Below are 17,312 nucleotides of genomic sequence, written 5' to 3'. Positions count from 1 at the left end.
TGGTACATCTCTGGGAAGCCAGGATAAAAAATGTAAGCTGCAGGCCAGTTTACAATGGAACGGTTGAAAGGCCTCATAAGTACAATGTAGAAAGGGTAAACGTGTGTTTGCGTAGACACTTTCCAAAGTAACAAACAAAGGCGTTTACAAACTCATTTTAAGGTCTCTACAGGGAGACCTAAAGAAGCACACCATCTCCCTAAGCTCCTGTACTAATACTAGCTATTCCTAGTCCTAGAGACTCCATTCAAAGCTAACATTTCCTTCATCAAAGTTTGAAACTCAGTTTCAAATCACCCGCTCCTCTACTTCCACCTGACCACCCACGCACCAGGAGCACCCAGCGCACCAGGCAAACCTACTGCCCTCCCACATCGCTTCCAGACCATTACCTCCGTGCCAGGACAGGTCCCTGCATCCCTGGAGCTGCCACCTTGGCCTGCCTCACACCTCAGACTCCCTCAGGGATGAGACCCGGTCCCCTTTCACAGACAGGTCTGGTGTCTCCGGCGGCGCGGTCTGGCCGGGCCTCCCTCCCGGCTCCCCTCACGCCGCTGAGGCAGCACGGGGTGACGCGGGGCCACAGCCTGCCCTCAGCACCTGCTGGCCCCCGAGCAGGAGCGGAGCTCTGCAGGGCTGACAGCCGGGGGCTACAGGGGCCGTAGCACCCAGGCAGGCTTTGATCCTGCGTGCCAGAGCTCCGTTTCTGCCCTCAATAGCCCCCCTGCCTTTGCCTCGCAGCCCGTGCCAAGGGAGCGTGTGTGTGACCCCGGCGGGCTCGCATCCCCGCACGCTGCCGCATCCTGCCACACCGGCACCGCCCGAGCACCTCCTGCTCCCCCCAGCCGCAACGTCAGGAACAGCGCTGAAGTCCCACCGGGATTAACTGCGTGCCAAAGGTACGCGCATTCACAAAACTCATGGAGCCTCTTCTTCCCTCCCTTCTGAGAAATAAAATTCTGCAGTCATAAGGACTCTGGTCTCTCCTCTACCCTGTACTCTTTTAACTGAAAGGAAAAATTATGGGAAATGAAAAATAGTTTAAAGGACACGAACAGCACTGAAATGACTAATAGAGAATAGATATCCAGGTAGAGGGATCAGAAGGCAGCCCAGAACACAAAGTCAGCTCCTACCTTCTGCATGTGTCTGTGACAGGTGAGCACAAAAGTTGGAGACACTCTGCACTCAAGCACCAGAACTCCCTTTCCAATCGTTCTTGTTGAAACAGTGGCACTTCAGTGCTCTTCTCCCCTGCTTCTGTTTGGTTACTAATCCTTACTGCACAGGAAAAGCAGAGTTGTGTTTCATTTAACCCCTTCAGCCTCTCAGTTTCTTCTCAAAAGTTTTCACTTTTGCTTTGGGGAGCCAGCGCCATAAGCATGCACATAGGCACGCCTGCCATGGAATTGTTTCTGTAGCTTCTGTAGTCTGTGTGTGAGCACACACATGAGCTCCAAACTGTGCCTAAAATTGTTGCGGGGTGGAGCCCTTTGTAACTAGTTTTATTTTAGCTGTAGGCATCATACCATATCAAAAGAGAGACAGCTATCCACAGATCCATTCAGTATTCATTTTCAGTAAGTTCTTAACTCTGAAAAAAAAGTATTTATCTTCACATTTACTTTAAAACTACAGCCCGAATCACAGTTCACAAATAAGTTTTTGACAAAAGAAACTTTGAACTTAAATACAATTCACAGCTAGATTTGGGTCTAGGCAAAGTTAAGCAGACCCTTAAAAGCCGAAAATAGCAGTAATTTGGATACAGACCTGAATTTAATCAAAGACAATGGCAGCACAGGTTTCTCTATTTTTTTCCTCTAACAGATGCCATGCAATTCAGAAACCCCCTGAAAACTCCTGTGAAGGAACAAATTAACAACATAAAAACTGTTAAAGGAAAAGGAATCTAGTTGGATGCATTACAAGGAAAAACTTGTGGTTTTAATCATGTGGATACTAGAGAAAACATTGCATAACAACTTATGTGTTGCTGTTGTTTTATTTTGCAAACAGATAAATCTGCCCCCCCATTGATTTTGTCCTCTGCTTTGTATAAAACAAATAAATAATGAAATACAGGGACCACAGAAAGAAAAATAGATTCTGGTCCAGCTATTAAAACAGCTATCAGCATTTCAACCCTATTTAATATTATGACTGAGATTTCCTAGATTATGAGAACAGCTTTAAAGTTTTAAGTTTGTGTTGGTATTTTATGTTTTGCCTTCCAATTTTAGAGTCCTTTTTCATCAGTAGTTCATTTGTAACTATAAGAGAGACAACCTTGCTTTCCAAAGGAAAGATGAAACTTCTACTTTCAGGTGACTCCTCATGTTGAATCTTCCATGGAAGACATCAAGATGTGCAATGAAATCTCCAGAACTGGCATCACTACTGTCCTCTTGGCCATGCTGCTGCTTTCGATAGTCAGAAGGGACAATATCCTTGCCAACTGTTGACAAGCCTAGATGTGCACAGCTCCAAATGGAAGTTTCTAGCAGACTCATAAATGCATCAGACACAGAAGCAATTTTATTCCAGGGACATGGCTCTCTTCTCCCTGCTGCTCAACCCCTGTCTAGCAGCTAGCCATGAAAGGTACACAGTGCTCAAATCCTACCATTACTCATCCCACAGGGGACAGAGTTCAAATAGAAGTCACATCTTTTCCACAAGCAAAAGCAATCCTGTACTTTCCTGTCAAAGCTAACTCTGCCACAATAAACAAGGATAAGCCCTAACAGGAAACTCAACACAAAATGGCAACACCTCCACCAAGCAGCAGGGGAACCACAAGATAATGAGAGACACAATACACCCCAGAAGAACATCTAATGGTGGTGCAGGTGTATGGCTACCTATGTTATCCTTGCCAGGAGAAACAAAAATTGGACATGTTAATGCTTAATTAACAATAGAGAAGTGATTGTCCTGCCTCCTTAGATTCAAGTTTTCTTTTAAGAAAAATACATTTGGGCTTTGGGCCAAGCTGTGATCCCTCCCTTTGCATCAGAAAGTGGTTACATAAGCATGTGAGCACTTTTTCCACCTGTACTCTCAATTAGCCACTGGCTAATACTATGTTGCTAGGTGTCACCTTATGTCCTAACCCTTCATGATATTTGGTCAAACCAATACCTGAAGCCTTGGCTTTCTATGAATAAACCAAACTTTCAGATCAGTTTAAAGCTTTTAGCCCATTGGTAAGAAAAAGCTGGAAATCCAATCCCAAAGGTTAAAAAACTAGAAGGCAAACCCCACCCTGCCCCCCCCCCCCCCAACTTCAAATGAATTTATAAATACCCAATCATTAAAATGCCTCTCATAGCAGTGGGACCCTCAATTAATGTTTCTTTTTTGAACACCAAGTTTAATAATGTTCTTGTAGTTCTTGTGTTCTTGTTGATAAGCTACAAGGGAGTACAGAGACAGGGAAAATATGACTGCTCACGTTGGAATCTAGCCAGGATACATCCAAAAAACAGCTGTGCCTACTGCATTAAAGCAGATACTGTGTAAACACATCTGGATTAATTTTAACCCCATACAGACTTAATAGATGAGCTCCTGAGATGCTGAAATAAAAAAAAAGAACTGAGCAGACTTTTACCAAAACTAACCAACATGAAACATCACTTAAATTTATTTTATTTTAAAAAAAGGAAAGAATAATCTGCTCATGCTTCCTGGTTCCAGCAGTGATGTGACAAAATCAGAAGTTGTTAGTGTAGGATTTGAGCCATTGGAGTAGGATTGAGGCCACTGCTTACCTAGAAAAAGGCAATGCAAATATGAAGTAAACCTTTGCCCTGTGGTTTCACAGAAAGTTTTGCATATGTACCTTTCCTCTGGGAGAAAGGACATGATCCTTGTGTTGAAATTATTTTCACCACTTACCCTTTAGTGAAAACAAGATAATCCACTGATTCAAGACCATTCTGATCTCTTGGTAAGACACTGCCGGGTCACTGTGGAATGAACACAGCAGGACCACAGGCATTTGCCTCTTGCCACTAGGTCTATCCAGTGGCTAGCTGGGCATCTGGGTGTCCCAGATGAGGTCAAGAAGAAACAGTGAATGGATACTGCTGAGCACAATATCCCTTCTAGCCTGATCACTGCAGTGCTTTTGGCAAGGAGCAACCTCCCAGGAGCATTGGGATTTCAACAGTTACATGGCCAGAGGTCAGCAGTAAGGCTTCTGCCTTCTCTTTTGTTATACTTTTCATGGGAATAAACTACCAGGATTCCTTATTGCTAGAGGCTGTGTCCAAAGACTGTCTAAAGGTCTGCATGTTTACTGGACAGGGCTCCAGTCTAACTAGTTACGGCTAACACAGCACTGTAGCACTTAGCTGGTCACCAGATGCCCACCATGGTGCCCTATTACTCCTCATCCTCAACACAACAGAGAGAGAAAAACTGGTGGAAAAACTTGTCAAACATGATAAATACAGGAAGATTACTCACTGGTTGCTGTCATGGGCAAAACAGACTTGACTTCAGAGAAATTAGTTACTGAGAAATAAAACCAAAGCAACCTGCTTCTTCCTCAGGGGCTACTTAACACCTTACTCTTCTACCTCCTGTCCTCTCCTGCTGAGCAGCAACCAAAAAATTCAGGCAAGACTCACAAAGCCTCCAGAAGAGAAGCTTGGGCATTCATGCAAGGAAAAGAAGAATCTGTGTTCAGTTTGGTTTCAGAATTTGAACCTCCCAGGAGCGGCTGTGATCAGGAAACCGTGGCATAGTCACATTACAAACTGGTGTTCTTGATTGCTCACTTTGCCATTTAGGCAAAGAGCAAGGATCTGTGGTGCTGTGATTACGGCTGGATCGCATTGATAAAAAAATGGGATGTGTATCTTGCTTTGCTTTCAGTTTCTTAGATAAGAGCAATGGCCTAATCAAGGGAAATGGACAGCCATTACATTTAGCCTACTACTTGCATTTTACCCAGAGGATATGCTCAAATATTTCCAAGCACAGGATAATACTGAACAGTAATCTTACATCCTAGGCAAGTGTGTTGATGGCTGAAGGAGAAGGTAAAGAAATAAGGGCCTCTGGGAAGTCAAATCAAGTCCACTGCTGCTGGGGACATTATGGCATGGCTCTCTTTCCATCAGCTGCACAAGGGTCTGAAAATGGTAGGCTTCAGCTTACGCTGAAAACAATAAGACTTTTGACATACTGATTTTTTAACTTATGATTTTTTAAAGAAATGACAGTAAAGTAAGTTTTGATTCAACCTGAACTGAGCTTTTTCCAAACTTGAATAGTGCACCAGTAACTGCATTCTTCCCAGACTCTTACCTTTGCAAGTTAGGCATGTCATTTAGCCCTCTGAATGACAGCTTCTCAGCATACAGAATGAATCCTATCAACCCTTCAGGAAAAACAGCTCAATTCCATGTTCAGGAGACATTACAAAGTCCTTAGAGGAAGGCTGGAAACTGTATTACATACCAATGGATTCTGCTGTACAAGTTAACTGCACCAAAGCCTGCTATCCTCTTACAGTGTCTCTTGCACTTGTTTATCTCTGCTGTAGAGGCCTGGCCATACATGGACCCTTTCATGTGCTGAGGACTGCTGCAGAGGAGCTGACCTGTCCAACTTTTGTATAGATACAGCTACAAGCAGAGCTGATTTTATTGTGGTTTTCCAGCATGCAGCCACTGAAGTCAGCAATGAAAGAGAACAAAGAGGTATCATCTTCATTCTTACCTAGTCTCCCTTCTTGAACACTTTCACATAATGTGGCTCAGAACTGTGGAAACCAATGCAGTCATCAGTATTTTGCTATAATCTGCTCCAGGAACAGAGCAACTCACAGGCACTTGGTCTGGCAGGATTCTCTTCTCTTAGTCCCTTCTTGACAGCTGAGCCAATTCCTGTGCTGTGCTCTCCAAGAGAGCTTTCAAATAAATTTATTCTTTGTATTCAAAGAATTAGATACCTCTCTTCATCCATTTCCAAGATGAGTGAAACGGCAAGCCTGTCACTTCATATTTATTTTGATTCTCAACCAAATCAGGCGAGACTTTTACTCAGGCCGGCTTTCTAAACAAGCTGATATCGCTACACCGAGCTTCAGCTCTTCATCCTTAGGCCGTTTAAAGAAGAAAAGCAGCAGCATGTAATGATAATGTCAGTATTCAAATAGCAAAAAACAACTTCAAAGTGCTGTGACTAATTCTGCGCAAACTTTGTTGTGAAAGGCACTCCAGTACACTGCACCTCAGGATACAAGTGGAGGCACTATTCCATTGCTAAGACTATACTTGGATTCACAAAGATTTGCCTGTAAAAAAACAGAGGAACTACATGTAATGGAATGAACATTGTTTTTAAACCAGCCCTACTACTCCTGATTTTAAGTCATGTAAAGCAAAACCAGGACACAACTGAGTCTATTGGAATGGAAGTGGTGTTAATTTTTTCTAGCATTGAATAGCACATCTAGTTTTTCTGATGTCCCAACCCAATCTTAGGTTATTTACAGGAAATCATTCTAACAGCTTTCCTTATAAGCAGACACTTTGAATCCTGCTAATTATTAAGAAACTGATCGTAAGGACATTGTGATCCCATTTTCTTTTTCTGTATCATGGATTTAAATATTGCGTAGGGCAAACTTGGCGGCCACACAGAGAATCTCATTTAGAGAGATTAACATGCGAACACAGAGAGATCTGGAGGGTCTCTGTCCACTCCTTGATGGACAGGATTTAAACAGGAATAATTATATTCAGCAAGCATAAACACACACACTCAAAAAGTAACATATACATGCATTAAATGAGGCAATGCCTTATCCAGAACAGACACTCTCTCAGCTGTTTGTTTTCCTTTTATTTTTGTTTTACATTTTAATGATATATAAAAAGTAGATGAAATCACAGGTGGTAAGCAGATTTGAGCTAGAGAACTGATTTCAAGGGAAAACATTTTTAGTTCTTATACAAACAAATATAGTGATTAATGTTGATTTCTTGTGCCACCCAAGTTATCACTGGTGAGCAAGGAGCAAAGGGTCAAGGCTGGCTATTTGTATTCAGATAACATTTGAAAACATAAAGGACAGTCTCCAAACTCCCAAATGTTTTCTGGATAATCCAATCTGCTCCACCCAAAATAGCAAAAAAATGAACGTCTATATCATGCATATTTAACAAAACATGTTATCACATGAAACAAAACCCGAAAAACCTGTTCCCCATGGATGCCACACAAACATCAGCTCTTTGCTCAGAAGGTCTTGCCCAGAGCTCAGTCAAAATCTGAACTTCCAAAGGCTTTGGACTGGGCACAGACTGTTGTGGCAGAGAGGAGGGCAAAGAAGGAACAACAACCAGCTAATTCTAGGCCTGATCTCAGTATTTTGTAATGATTGACAAAACTACAGTTATTTTCACCATGATTGGACTGAGTCCTAGGAGAAAGTCTTGCTGAACTATTCTGCCCTGTCCAAACCTTTAGGGAAACTGAAGCAGGCAGGTTTCCCTTCCCTCCCTTCCCCTCACAGAGTGCACCTGGGCTCCTGGTGCCACACACACCCTGAGGCCCTTGGCAATTGAAACAGCTTCTCACAAGCATCAGCCCTTGCTGGAAATAGGGAGCTTGCCAGGCAGAGATAACAATACAGCAAAGCTTTGGATGGAAGAAAGAAGCTGGCTACATCACAGCCAACATGAAGAAAGATCCTCCTGGATCTATTCCAGCTATTCTCCATTTAAACATTCAGGCTTTTTCTCTCAGCACTCTTTCCACACTCCCCCCAGAGACTTCATGCTATTCACTGTGGAGTCTAAAGTCACCTGCTTTTTGCTGGGCTTGGCACTGCCTACCACAAATGCTGCTTAGAAGATACAGGAGCAGAGAGAAAAGTTGAAAGCAAAACCTCTGACAAGCAATTCTCACCCCCACGCCCATATACATTTATCCGTTGTAATTCCCAGTCCATTTATATACATTACTTCCGCTAAAGAAAAGTAAATCCGGTGCCAAAACATAGCCCTTTGGTTAAAAAAGTGTTACATTCAGCAGAGGTTTTAACTCTAGCATACTAAACACAGAGTCATTAGGATTTAATGCTATTGAAATGGAAATGGAGACAGAAACCTTTCCAGTTCTTATACTTCACTTTGGACTCGGAAGAGGACAACACGGACTGTAATTGCATTAACAGATCCTCTGGAACAACATGCCCTTGATAGAAAGTACTTGGAAGCATGAGGCACGACATAAGCTCCTGCTAATGTCTTCCAGGATCAGACAGCAAGGAAGCTGACACCCTACTAAGGACAGCATTACAGCCTTGCTGCCCAGCAGAGAAAAGTCAGCAAAAAAACAGAGCAACAGGGGCTGTCGAGATGATGATCCTTCTCTCCATCTCAGCAGACCCTCCCGGCACAGCTCTCTCAAGTGGCTCAAGGCAGTGACAGTTCTTTTCCCAGGCTCTGTCCTTGTGCAACCCCTATGGGGCATGAGAAGGTGCCCAGATCCTGGCAGCTGTTTCCATATGCCCATGGCTCAGATCTCTGACAAGGGATTCTGGAATGAGATTTCTCTCCCAGCATAATGAGGTTTTAGTCACTAACAAAGGAGCCTTCTGGGGTAGAATTCCAGCTGCGCCTGAGACCTTGCCTCCACAGAGATGATTTTTTTTCCAGCACACAGGTTTAGTCTGAGGAGAAAGGGAAAGGGTTGCTTTTACCAGTCCAGGGATTTCCAGTTGCAGCAGTTGAAGGTTTCTGTTTACTCTTAGATCAGGGTAAGAAATCTCTTGCTTCTCCTTCCTGCCATTTCACAGCTGCCGGTTGAGCTTCTGTGCTTGCCGCTCCTTTGCCTCAAAGGCAAACTTTGTGTCCTGCAGCTGGGCAATGGCCTCCTTGGCCTCCTTCAGGTCCTGACAGATGAGCTCATACTTCTCTGTCAGCTCCCTGTTCTCTCGGCGCAGCTCCTGTACCACCTGGTTCACCTCCTCCGTCTGCTTGGTGCAGTGGATCTTCAGCTGCTCTACCTCAGAGAGCATGATCTCCATGTTCTTGACCAGTGACTCCAGCTTCTCTTTGGACATGGTGTCAGGATCAGTTCTATTCAGTCTGCCCAACCCAAACCCAAAAGGGACAAAGAAAGCCACCCTGTGCAACATGCACCAGGATGTCTGGCAATCACATTCTTGTGGTCTCTTTTTATACTCCCTGCTGCTCATCCTCCTCCCTTCCCTTTCCTTCCCCAAAGTGTCTCTAATCTTCTTTGCTTGGTTAATCTACTTATTTTTATTGCGTTGTAGAAATCGACTGAAGGGCTGACAGCCCTGCAGTAACATATGTGCTGTGCAGCAAAAGCCAGAGCAATAATGAGACTGTGCAGCCCATCCACAGAAAAACGGCTTTCATCTGAAGAATTCTCTTGGGAGCCCCTTGCAAGACCCATTAAAGTACAAAGAAACCTCTTCAAGCCAGATGCCTAGTGCAGTCCTGTGCACCCAGTCCCAAGAGCACAGCCTGACTTTGATCTTACATATATTGAGGTAAGCAAGCTTACAGCAATACAAATCATGTATAGGCAAAGAGAGCTAACCTCAGCTTCTCCTCCTCTCTCTTAATCTTACATTTCAGCAAGACGGAAGGAACAAAATATAAAATTCAATGCTGCAACAGTCTCATCTTCCCTTGAAAGCTGTCACAATGGTTATCTATATCAGAGGCAAGCACATTTACTGGGCCATGTACCACTTGAAGGTGGCTTCTGCTCTGTTAGGAACATGCAGGCTAGAAATTTTACACCCTGGTACCCCTTCCCTCCCTTCAGCTTCATCAGTAACACTGGCCCCAAAATTCAAACAAAAATTTACTCCTGTACACACCTGCCACCCACAACAGGGTGACAAATGGCTGCTGAGCACTACTGAACTTGTGAGAATCAGGACTGAGATCTGCCAGTCTCAACACCCTGATTACTCAGGTCATCACAGAGCAGGGTGATCCCAGCAGCCACAAGGGATTAAGTGAGTCTGGCCGACTTTCTGAAGTTTGACCCAGCCTTTCTTATGTATCCAGTTAATTAATGCACTTGCCTAGACAATAAGAATCATTAATTAGCCAAGTATCTGATGTAACAACATCACCCTTAAGAAATTAATTTGTCTGAGGTGATATCACACGTGGCTCCCCAGGAAAGAACCCATGCTATTTAGCATTGATTGTCTGGCCAGGGGGCACAGACCAGGGCAGAGGCAAGAATGCAGGTTTGCTCCTGGGGAATTTGCAAACTAAGGACAGGAGAGCGTGTGTCTCTCCTTCCTCTCCACATCAGGAACATTTCCTTCAGGCTGAGTCTGCAACTTTTCAGAAGCCTTCAAACTGTTCTACACACCCAGAGAACAGCAGACTCTCATCTGCCATACAGCACATAGGCATGGATCTGTGCTCGCTGTATTCACCTCACAGAATTACATTCCAGTGCACAGTATTGCATAATGGCCTTTACTCTTGCATGCTGTTTTGCAATTCCAGCTCCCCTTAAAAGGATCCTGTGGTACCATCACATACATTCAATACCAGATTGAGAGAGAATACATGTGTTCATGTGCAGAGCTCCCCCAAATACATTTTTTCTTCACTTTTCTCCACAAAATGTTGCTTTTTTCAGCTATGGAGAGTTTCAGATGCTTCATCCCACCACCCATTGCCCCTTTTTCTCTGCTAGGCTCAGAGAAATAAAGCTCTTTCTTCCAGGAAGTTTTACATCTCCTCCAGCACTTGGTGAAAACACTGCTGGATGCTGGCCAAGCCCTGACAGTGTTCAAAGGCCTGGGACTTCTCACAGTTGGAGGTTAAAGAGTTGCTCACAAAGCCAGCCATCCTACTGCCTCTCACACAAGTGCACAAGCAGACCCCTCTCATCCTGGCAGATGGAGCACTTTGCACCACACTTTGAAATGAGCAGAGTGACATCCTTCAGATGAAAAGAGAGTGGGAGAATCTAAACATAATTAGAATATGTCCTAAAGTCCTTGAAGAAACATTTGCACTGGCTGTCAGCCCAGATCCCACGTGATGCACATGGCACTGGAATAGGCTGGAACATGCTGCAGCATTACAAAACAGCAGGTCTTCATTAGTGAGGAATCTTCCCTGTCTCCACAACTGTACACGCTGCACCCAAACAGTTTAAATCAAGCAAAATTACAATGATGTACAAAGGGAGTGCCACAGAGGTCGTCTACTTGGATATTAGTAATTGATACATCATCTCTCACTGTCTTACTCTCAAAATTATTTAAGTTGCCTTGGATACAGACAGAATCTTGGCAACAGAAAGGGGGTAAGAGACACTACTGAAATAACAATGTAAAATGAAAACAACGAGTAGCATGAGAAGAGTTTCTACAAAGATATGGGAATTGTTACTATTTGGTTACTGCTTGGTTTGATTTAAAATATTATTTGGTGAAGCAAGGAGTAGGAATTAAAAGCTCATGAAAATTGCAGTGAGAGAATGATGCAAAAATCACTAGACCTACTGCAACAAGACTAACTTGAACTGTAGCTTCTTACCTTTAGTCACTGCTGGACTCCACTGTTACAGACAAACTGGAGAAAGAAGCAAACACCAATAGTGAATTCAGCTGGGAAAAATGCAGAACAGCATACCTGAGAAAAACAATTCAAACCACAAGAATTCAGTGCACATGGACACACAGCAAACAGCAGTCTTAGGAGTGTTGGGGAAATAGCATGTTAAGACAGAAATTAGTGAAAACATAACAGGGGAAAATAATAAAGCACTGCTAGATTGTATTACGTAGAAGCAGTGCTCTGTAAGGGAATGAGGTAGCTCCAGATTCTCCCTCCACCCTGCTGGAGGGAAAATGTAACGTTTTGTTCTGGACATTTGTCATAAAGGGACCAAGAAAGAGTTTGAAACTTAAGACAAGTGTTCAGAGAAGATGCCAATATCAAAAAATGTGAACTCTGTGAACCAGGTTTAAGGAGAAGGATTGAAAACTACATGGCAAGGTATTTCTAGGACTGTTTTGCAATCATGTCCAGATCCTCTACATGTTCTAGGAACGACAGCTCAGCTGGAAGAATATTTCTGTAATTACTAAGGGCCTAACTGCAATTGTAATTTTGAAAACACCAGTGATTTCTGTGGTCTCAGCCAAATGGTGCCTCTCTTGTTATTTCATAGCCATATTAATCAGGAAAAATTAGTGTTAAACTTCTCACTACAGTACATGCTACATTGAGAGACACCATTGCCAAATTTATCAGCTCTTTTGTGCATATTCTTTCTCTATTCCACCTTTCACTCTGCATATGGGTTTGAGATATATGAAAGAAGGAAACACAGAACTAGTTAAGAACAAAACAGGGGAGCAACCACTGGAAACACCCTCTCCTGCTCTTGTGGATGGCAGGAAAATTGTAGAAAGTGACACTGGTAGAAGTGAAACTTCTTGTGCTTTTCCATAATGGGTGGGAGCTACAGTATCTGACTACATCACCACACTCAGCGATGCTGGTTTTAGCATTAGAAGCAAATGGCAGTATGAGGCTGCCAAGCTAAGGATGGTTCATGTGAGACATACTTGTGCTTCTTCACAGGTCTCTGAGCCAAAGATTCACCTACTCCTCTCTCACTCAGAGGCACACACAAGCCAGAAATGCAGCTTTCTCATCACGTTCATACCTCTGAGAGTCTGAGGAGGAGACACAAAACTCATACTCGTTCAGGATCTGTCTGAAAGCAGACCACGAGTGTTCCAGCTTCTGGTGTATTTAACAGGGGCCCTGGGAACATTTGAGAAGAAAATCATTAAGCTACCTCACTCTCTCTTTGAAGTTTTCCCAGCAACACAAGAGGGACAATTCACTATCCTAGAATTTCAAATTGAAATAATGGCTTTTAAATAACTGCTCAGAGTGAAAAACCAAGCCGCTTGGTACAAACCCTGCAAAATAAAGCTTCACATACCTGATCTTCTCAGGTAAATACTTAGATTCCTGTATCTACTAGTTTTTCCAGTCACAGACACAAAAGTACAATGCAGCGTTCACACAACACTTATGGGAGACAGCACTGTAGCTTCTTAGTAGATAGCTTAAGGTTATCATCCCCAGTTAACAATGGTAAATATTTTAACAATTGATTTTTTCAAAAGACAGATAGTATGCCACTAACTGTAGTGAGCCCTCCAATCTGTTTTTTCTTGCAGCCATTTCACTTATCCCTGATTTATCCCCAATGGTATCTCTAGCAGCCAGTGCAGCATTTGCAACCTCCATCTAGGAAGTCTACTAGGGTAAATGCATTTTATACAAAATCATTACAAGATGAAGTATTAAGAGCTCTCATCTTTATATTAATCTTTATATTCATAGTAAAACCTGAAAAAACAAAACCAAACTAAACCATAAAACATAAAAACCCCCTAAAGACGAAGCAGCACCTGGAGACACTGACCATTCCCACACCAGAGTGGGAAACATTTGTCCCCAGCTATTCAATTTGTTTCTAATAACCAAAGACAAACACCATTGTTCCATGTGTCCAAATACTCAGCACTGTCTAAGACATTGATGTAATGATGATCTCATCCTGGAGAGTTTAGAAACTATTGATAAAATCTGGTCTTCTTAAAAACAAGAGATTTTTTGCCACTATTATAAGCATTAGCCATATCTCATGCAATTTGGCAGAACTCGAATTTAGCTGCACATAAAACTAAATGATTTACAGGTTTTGATCTAAAATACTGCACCAAAAGGATACCTACCAAAATTGTGATCAAAATCCTTGACACAAATGAGTATAACATGTCTCAATAGTGTAGGTGTCGAGAGAGGTATTAATGGATACAGAGGTACCTTTTTCCATTCTGCTTCTGTCTGCTCATCAGCCAGATCAAAACAATTCAGCATAATACAGCTCAGTAAAATAAAAACTGATACCTTTAACAGAATTATCCCAAACTGGGTTGATTTCTCCTCAAGATATCAACTAGGTAAGAAAAATACCAAGTAGTGACAGGTGACTTTTATATAAACTGAAATAAAAAAAAAAACCTTCAATCCTTTACTAGGATTTCTACCATCTAAGAAGAGGAAGAAACAGTTCCCACATGTCATAAAACTCAGGTCAACGCTGTGAAAAGGAAAGAGGAAGAAGGAAACATCTTCCCTGTCCCTTAGAGCAGACTGGGGCCTGCCAGCATCTCCAGAGCCTGCAAGGGCAGGTCAGATGCACAGGATTCAAATGATGGTCTCAGTAAACCAGTGAGCAATGCACCCCGAGGAGTAATTAGATCTGATGACAACACAACAGTCAATGGTTTGCCTAATACATCTTTCCATGTCATGTTGAATTAAGGGTTGCTGGAAAGGAGGAGAATGAGCAGAAAAACAATTATCCATATTCAAAACTTTATAGAGGGGCAAATATATTTTTTAATTTGCAAATAAATAATCTTAGAAACATTCTTTCATTTATTCTGCAGTGTGATTTTTTCCTGAAGACTGAATGTCCATCCTGACAGAATATGCAGACTTCAGGAAAACAAACAAATACTGATACCCAAATAGGGAAACAAACAAGTAAAAATTCTCTAACTGTTGCTTTTATTTATAATTATTCAGTACATATGAACTGAAATACTGGTTCAAATAAAAGAAAAGATGCCCACTGATTATTTGCACGACATGGGGGTTATGCAATCTGGTCCTGTAACAAGACTACACCAAATAAACTGGCAGTGGTGCAGATGTTGGTAATTACTGAGAAACTTGATCTGGTGAGAAGAAAGGCCCCTTTTAGTTCTAGATACATGTGAACAAACACTCACGTCATTTTTGGTTCAGGATGACAAATTCTATTATAATGATTATTATGACATGACATTTAAAACTCGTTACCCAGCTAAACCAATCTCCAAAACACAGCTGAAGAACTTCTCAGTTGTCTGCAGATTTGCCTTGACTACCTGCTGTACATTTAAGAATAAGTCAGTCTGCATTATCCAAATACATCAAGGAAGTGTTAATTGTGTTCACTATTCAGCAACATAAAAATACGACTCAATGTTGATGCAGAAGCCTCAGAGACTTCTGGAAGGAATGGAAGCATTAATGATGAAAGGACTTCCTCAAAGAGGATGCTTTTAAACTATGGGAGAAGCATGATATCAGCAAGCTCTTGCTGAGGAACTACCTAGGAACAGTTTCATTTAACCATAACAAGTTGTCAATGCCAAAACACTGGTATAGATGAAGGCTGGCTTCCCAGATGACTGTTCTCCTACCAGCTTGTCATAAGATCAATCTCTCAGCAAACCTCAAACACTATCAAAGCAGACAAAAAGTATGAAATTTTCCAGGGCAACAAGTAGCATCTTCTCAGTACTGTATCCCTAGCTCCCTGTCACATAAACAGCCTTGACAATCTTTAAGCAGATTACGTACACAACAGCTTCATCTCCAGAGGAAGTGGGATTAAAGGGTTTATTGCTACTATGACAACAGCCAGGTTCTGCTGTTCTTAAAATAGTTTCAAAACCTTAGCAGTGACTGGAAATGCATACATGCCTCCCCTACAGGATTCATTATGTACTAAATACAGTCCTCCAAAAAGAAATAATTTTATAACAGTCTACTTTTTTCAAGTATATATTTTTATCGTGCTCTTTAATCCCTTGTTACAAGCACTATGAATAGAAAGCAGTAAAAAAGGCACAGTGCTGCCATGTGGCCGTGATTACAGCTTTAGAAGTGATTATTGCTGGGTGCTGGCTGCAGACACCAGGACAGGCACTGCCACCAAACAATAATCACCCCCTTGCAGCACCTCTGCACCATGGAGTCTCATCAGGCCTCTATCTGCTCCATGCTGCCATTTTTGTCCTTACAAATGTTCCCCTTGATGCCCACAGGTATGCTGTTATGTCTAAGGCTGAATTAATTCCTCCCTCATAGGAGCAACTGGAAGTAGAATTTGTCATGCATCTCATTACCAAACTGTATCAGTGAGGCCCAGGCCGGGATGTAAGTGTGCCAATAACTACATGGTAGCTGGACCTCTTCACTTGAGTATGAATTGAATCAGTGATTAGCATTTTGTTACTGAGGATGGTTAAAAAACCATTGATTCAATCAAATATAGAGCTGCTGCACTCGATGAACATCCAGCTGTGCTTTGAGGCATTCTCCAAGTACATTCATGCTGACTTGTATAACAAAGCCAGCGAGAAGTACAATGTTTAATTCTGACAGCAGCATTACCCCAGATCAAAGTGGGTAACCCCTATCTAACACTATTGAAATCAGAAAATTAATATGAACACAGAAGTCTATTCATTATTCCAGTCAGTTTAGAGTGAAAACATATTTTAAACCCAAGAAAAATCAAATAGAATCCAATTACATTGGTACTAACCACCACCGTCACTTGATGCCAAGCTAAAATCATCTTTCCTGCAACATAGCATGATTTAAAGAGAAGAGAAACAAATACAGGTTGTAAAACTCAGGAAGCCATTGATTGTTTCCTTACCCAGTTCTCAGTTCTGTTAGTTCCTGCCAGTGAAGGCAGATGCTTTTCTCTACAGCGTCCACAAACGCCTGACATTTCAGTCCAGAATGTGGCCTTAAATATAACTTTGAGATTTTTGGTAATGAAAAAAAATCTAGCAGTGACTGCTACACATCAAGCTGAGCTCTTTATGAGAGCTGACACTGTCAATAAAGGAATCTTATTTACCTATTCCCAGAAGATTATATTAAAAAACAGAATTAAGAAAACACAGGGGTAATTAAATTAGCGTATTAGATTGTAGCTCCAAGTTGAGTATTTAGCCTAAGATAAATCCTGGTCAGACCCCAGCAGGTACTGATGCCTGAGGCTATTCTTCCCCAGGTGGAGGGTTTTGTATTTCCCTTGTTAAACTTCATGAGATTGCTTTCCATCCAGTTCTCCAGCCTTTTGAAGTCCCTCTAAATCATTGCAGAGTCACCTGGATTGTCAGCCACTGCTTCCAATTTTTGTGTTATCTGCAAACTTGCTGAGGGAACACTCCTTTTCATCATTCAAATCATAAATTAACTGAACAGCACTGACCTCAGTACTGAGCCCTGTGATATATCACAAATTATTTGCCTCCAACTGGACTCTGTCCTGCTGATCACAACCCTCTGGGCAGTTTCAGTCCACTTCACTATCTCTTTATCTAACCCATACTTCCATCTGCTTGTCTATGGTGAGGTTATGGGAAATGGTGTGAAAATCTTTACAAGTCC

General features: G+C 42.2%; 1 protein-coding gene across 2 annotated transcripts in view; it reads right to left on the bottom strand.

The window, feature by feature from the left end:
* Window positions 1–1,410, bottom strand: part of PAPLN (papilin, proteoglycan like sulfated glycoprotein) — a 47,557-nt gene extending 46,147 nt beyond the window's left edge. For both annotated transcript variants that reach the window (XM_071427245.1, XM_071427246.1), the window contains exon 1: window positions 1,137–1,410. In XM_071427245.1, the coding sequence (XP_071283346.1) occupies window positions 1,137–1,145 (9 nt within the window). In that variant the 5' untranslated portion in view covers window positions 1,146–1,410. The remainder of the gene's footprint in view (window positions 1–1,136) is intronic.
* Window positions 1,411–17,312: the final 15,902 nt, after the last annotated feature.

This window comes from Agelaius tricolor, unplaced genomic scaffold (assembly GCF_023055355.1).
Source record: "Agelaius tricolor isolate 1412-34295 unplaced genomic scaffold, bAgeTri1.0.p SCAF_5, whole genome shotgun sequence".
NCBI classification, from domain to species: Eukaryota; Metazoa; Chordata; class Aves; order Passeriformes; family Icteridae; genus Agelaius; species Agelaius tricolor.
This window is presented reverse-complemented; position numbering and strand designations above follow the sequence as displayed.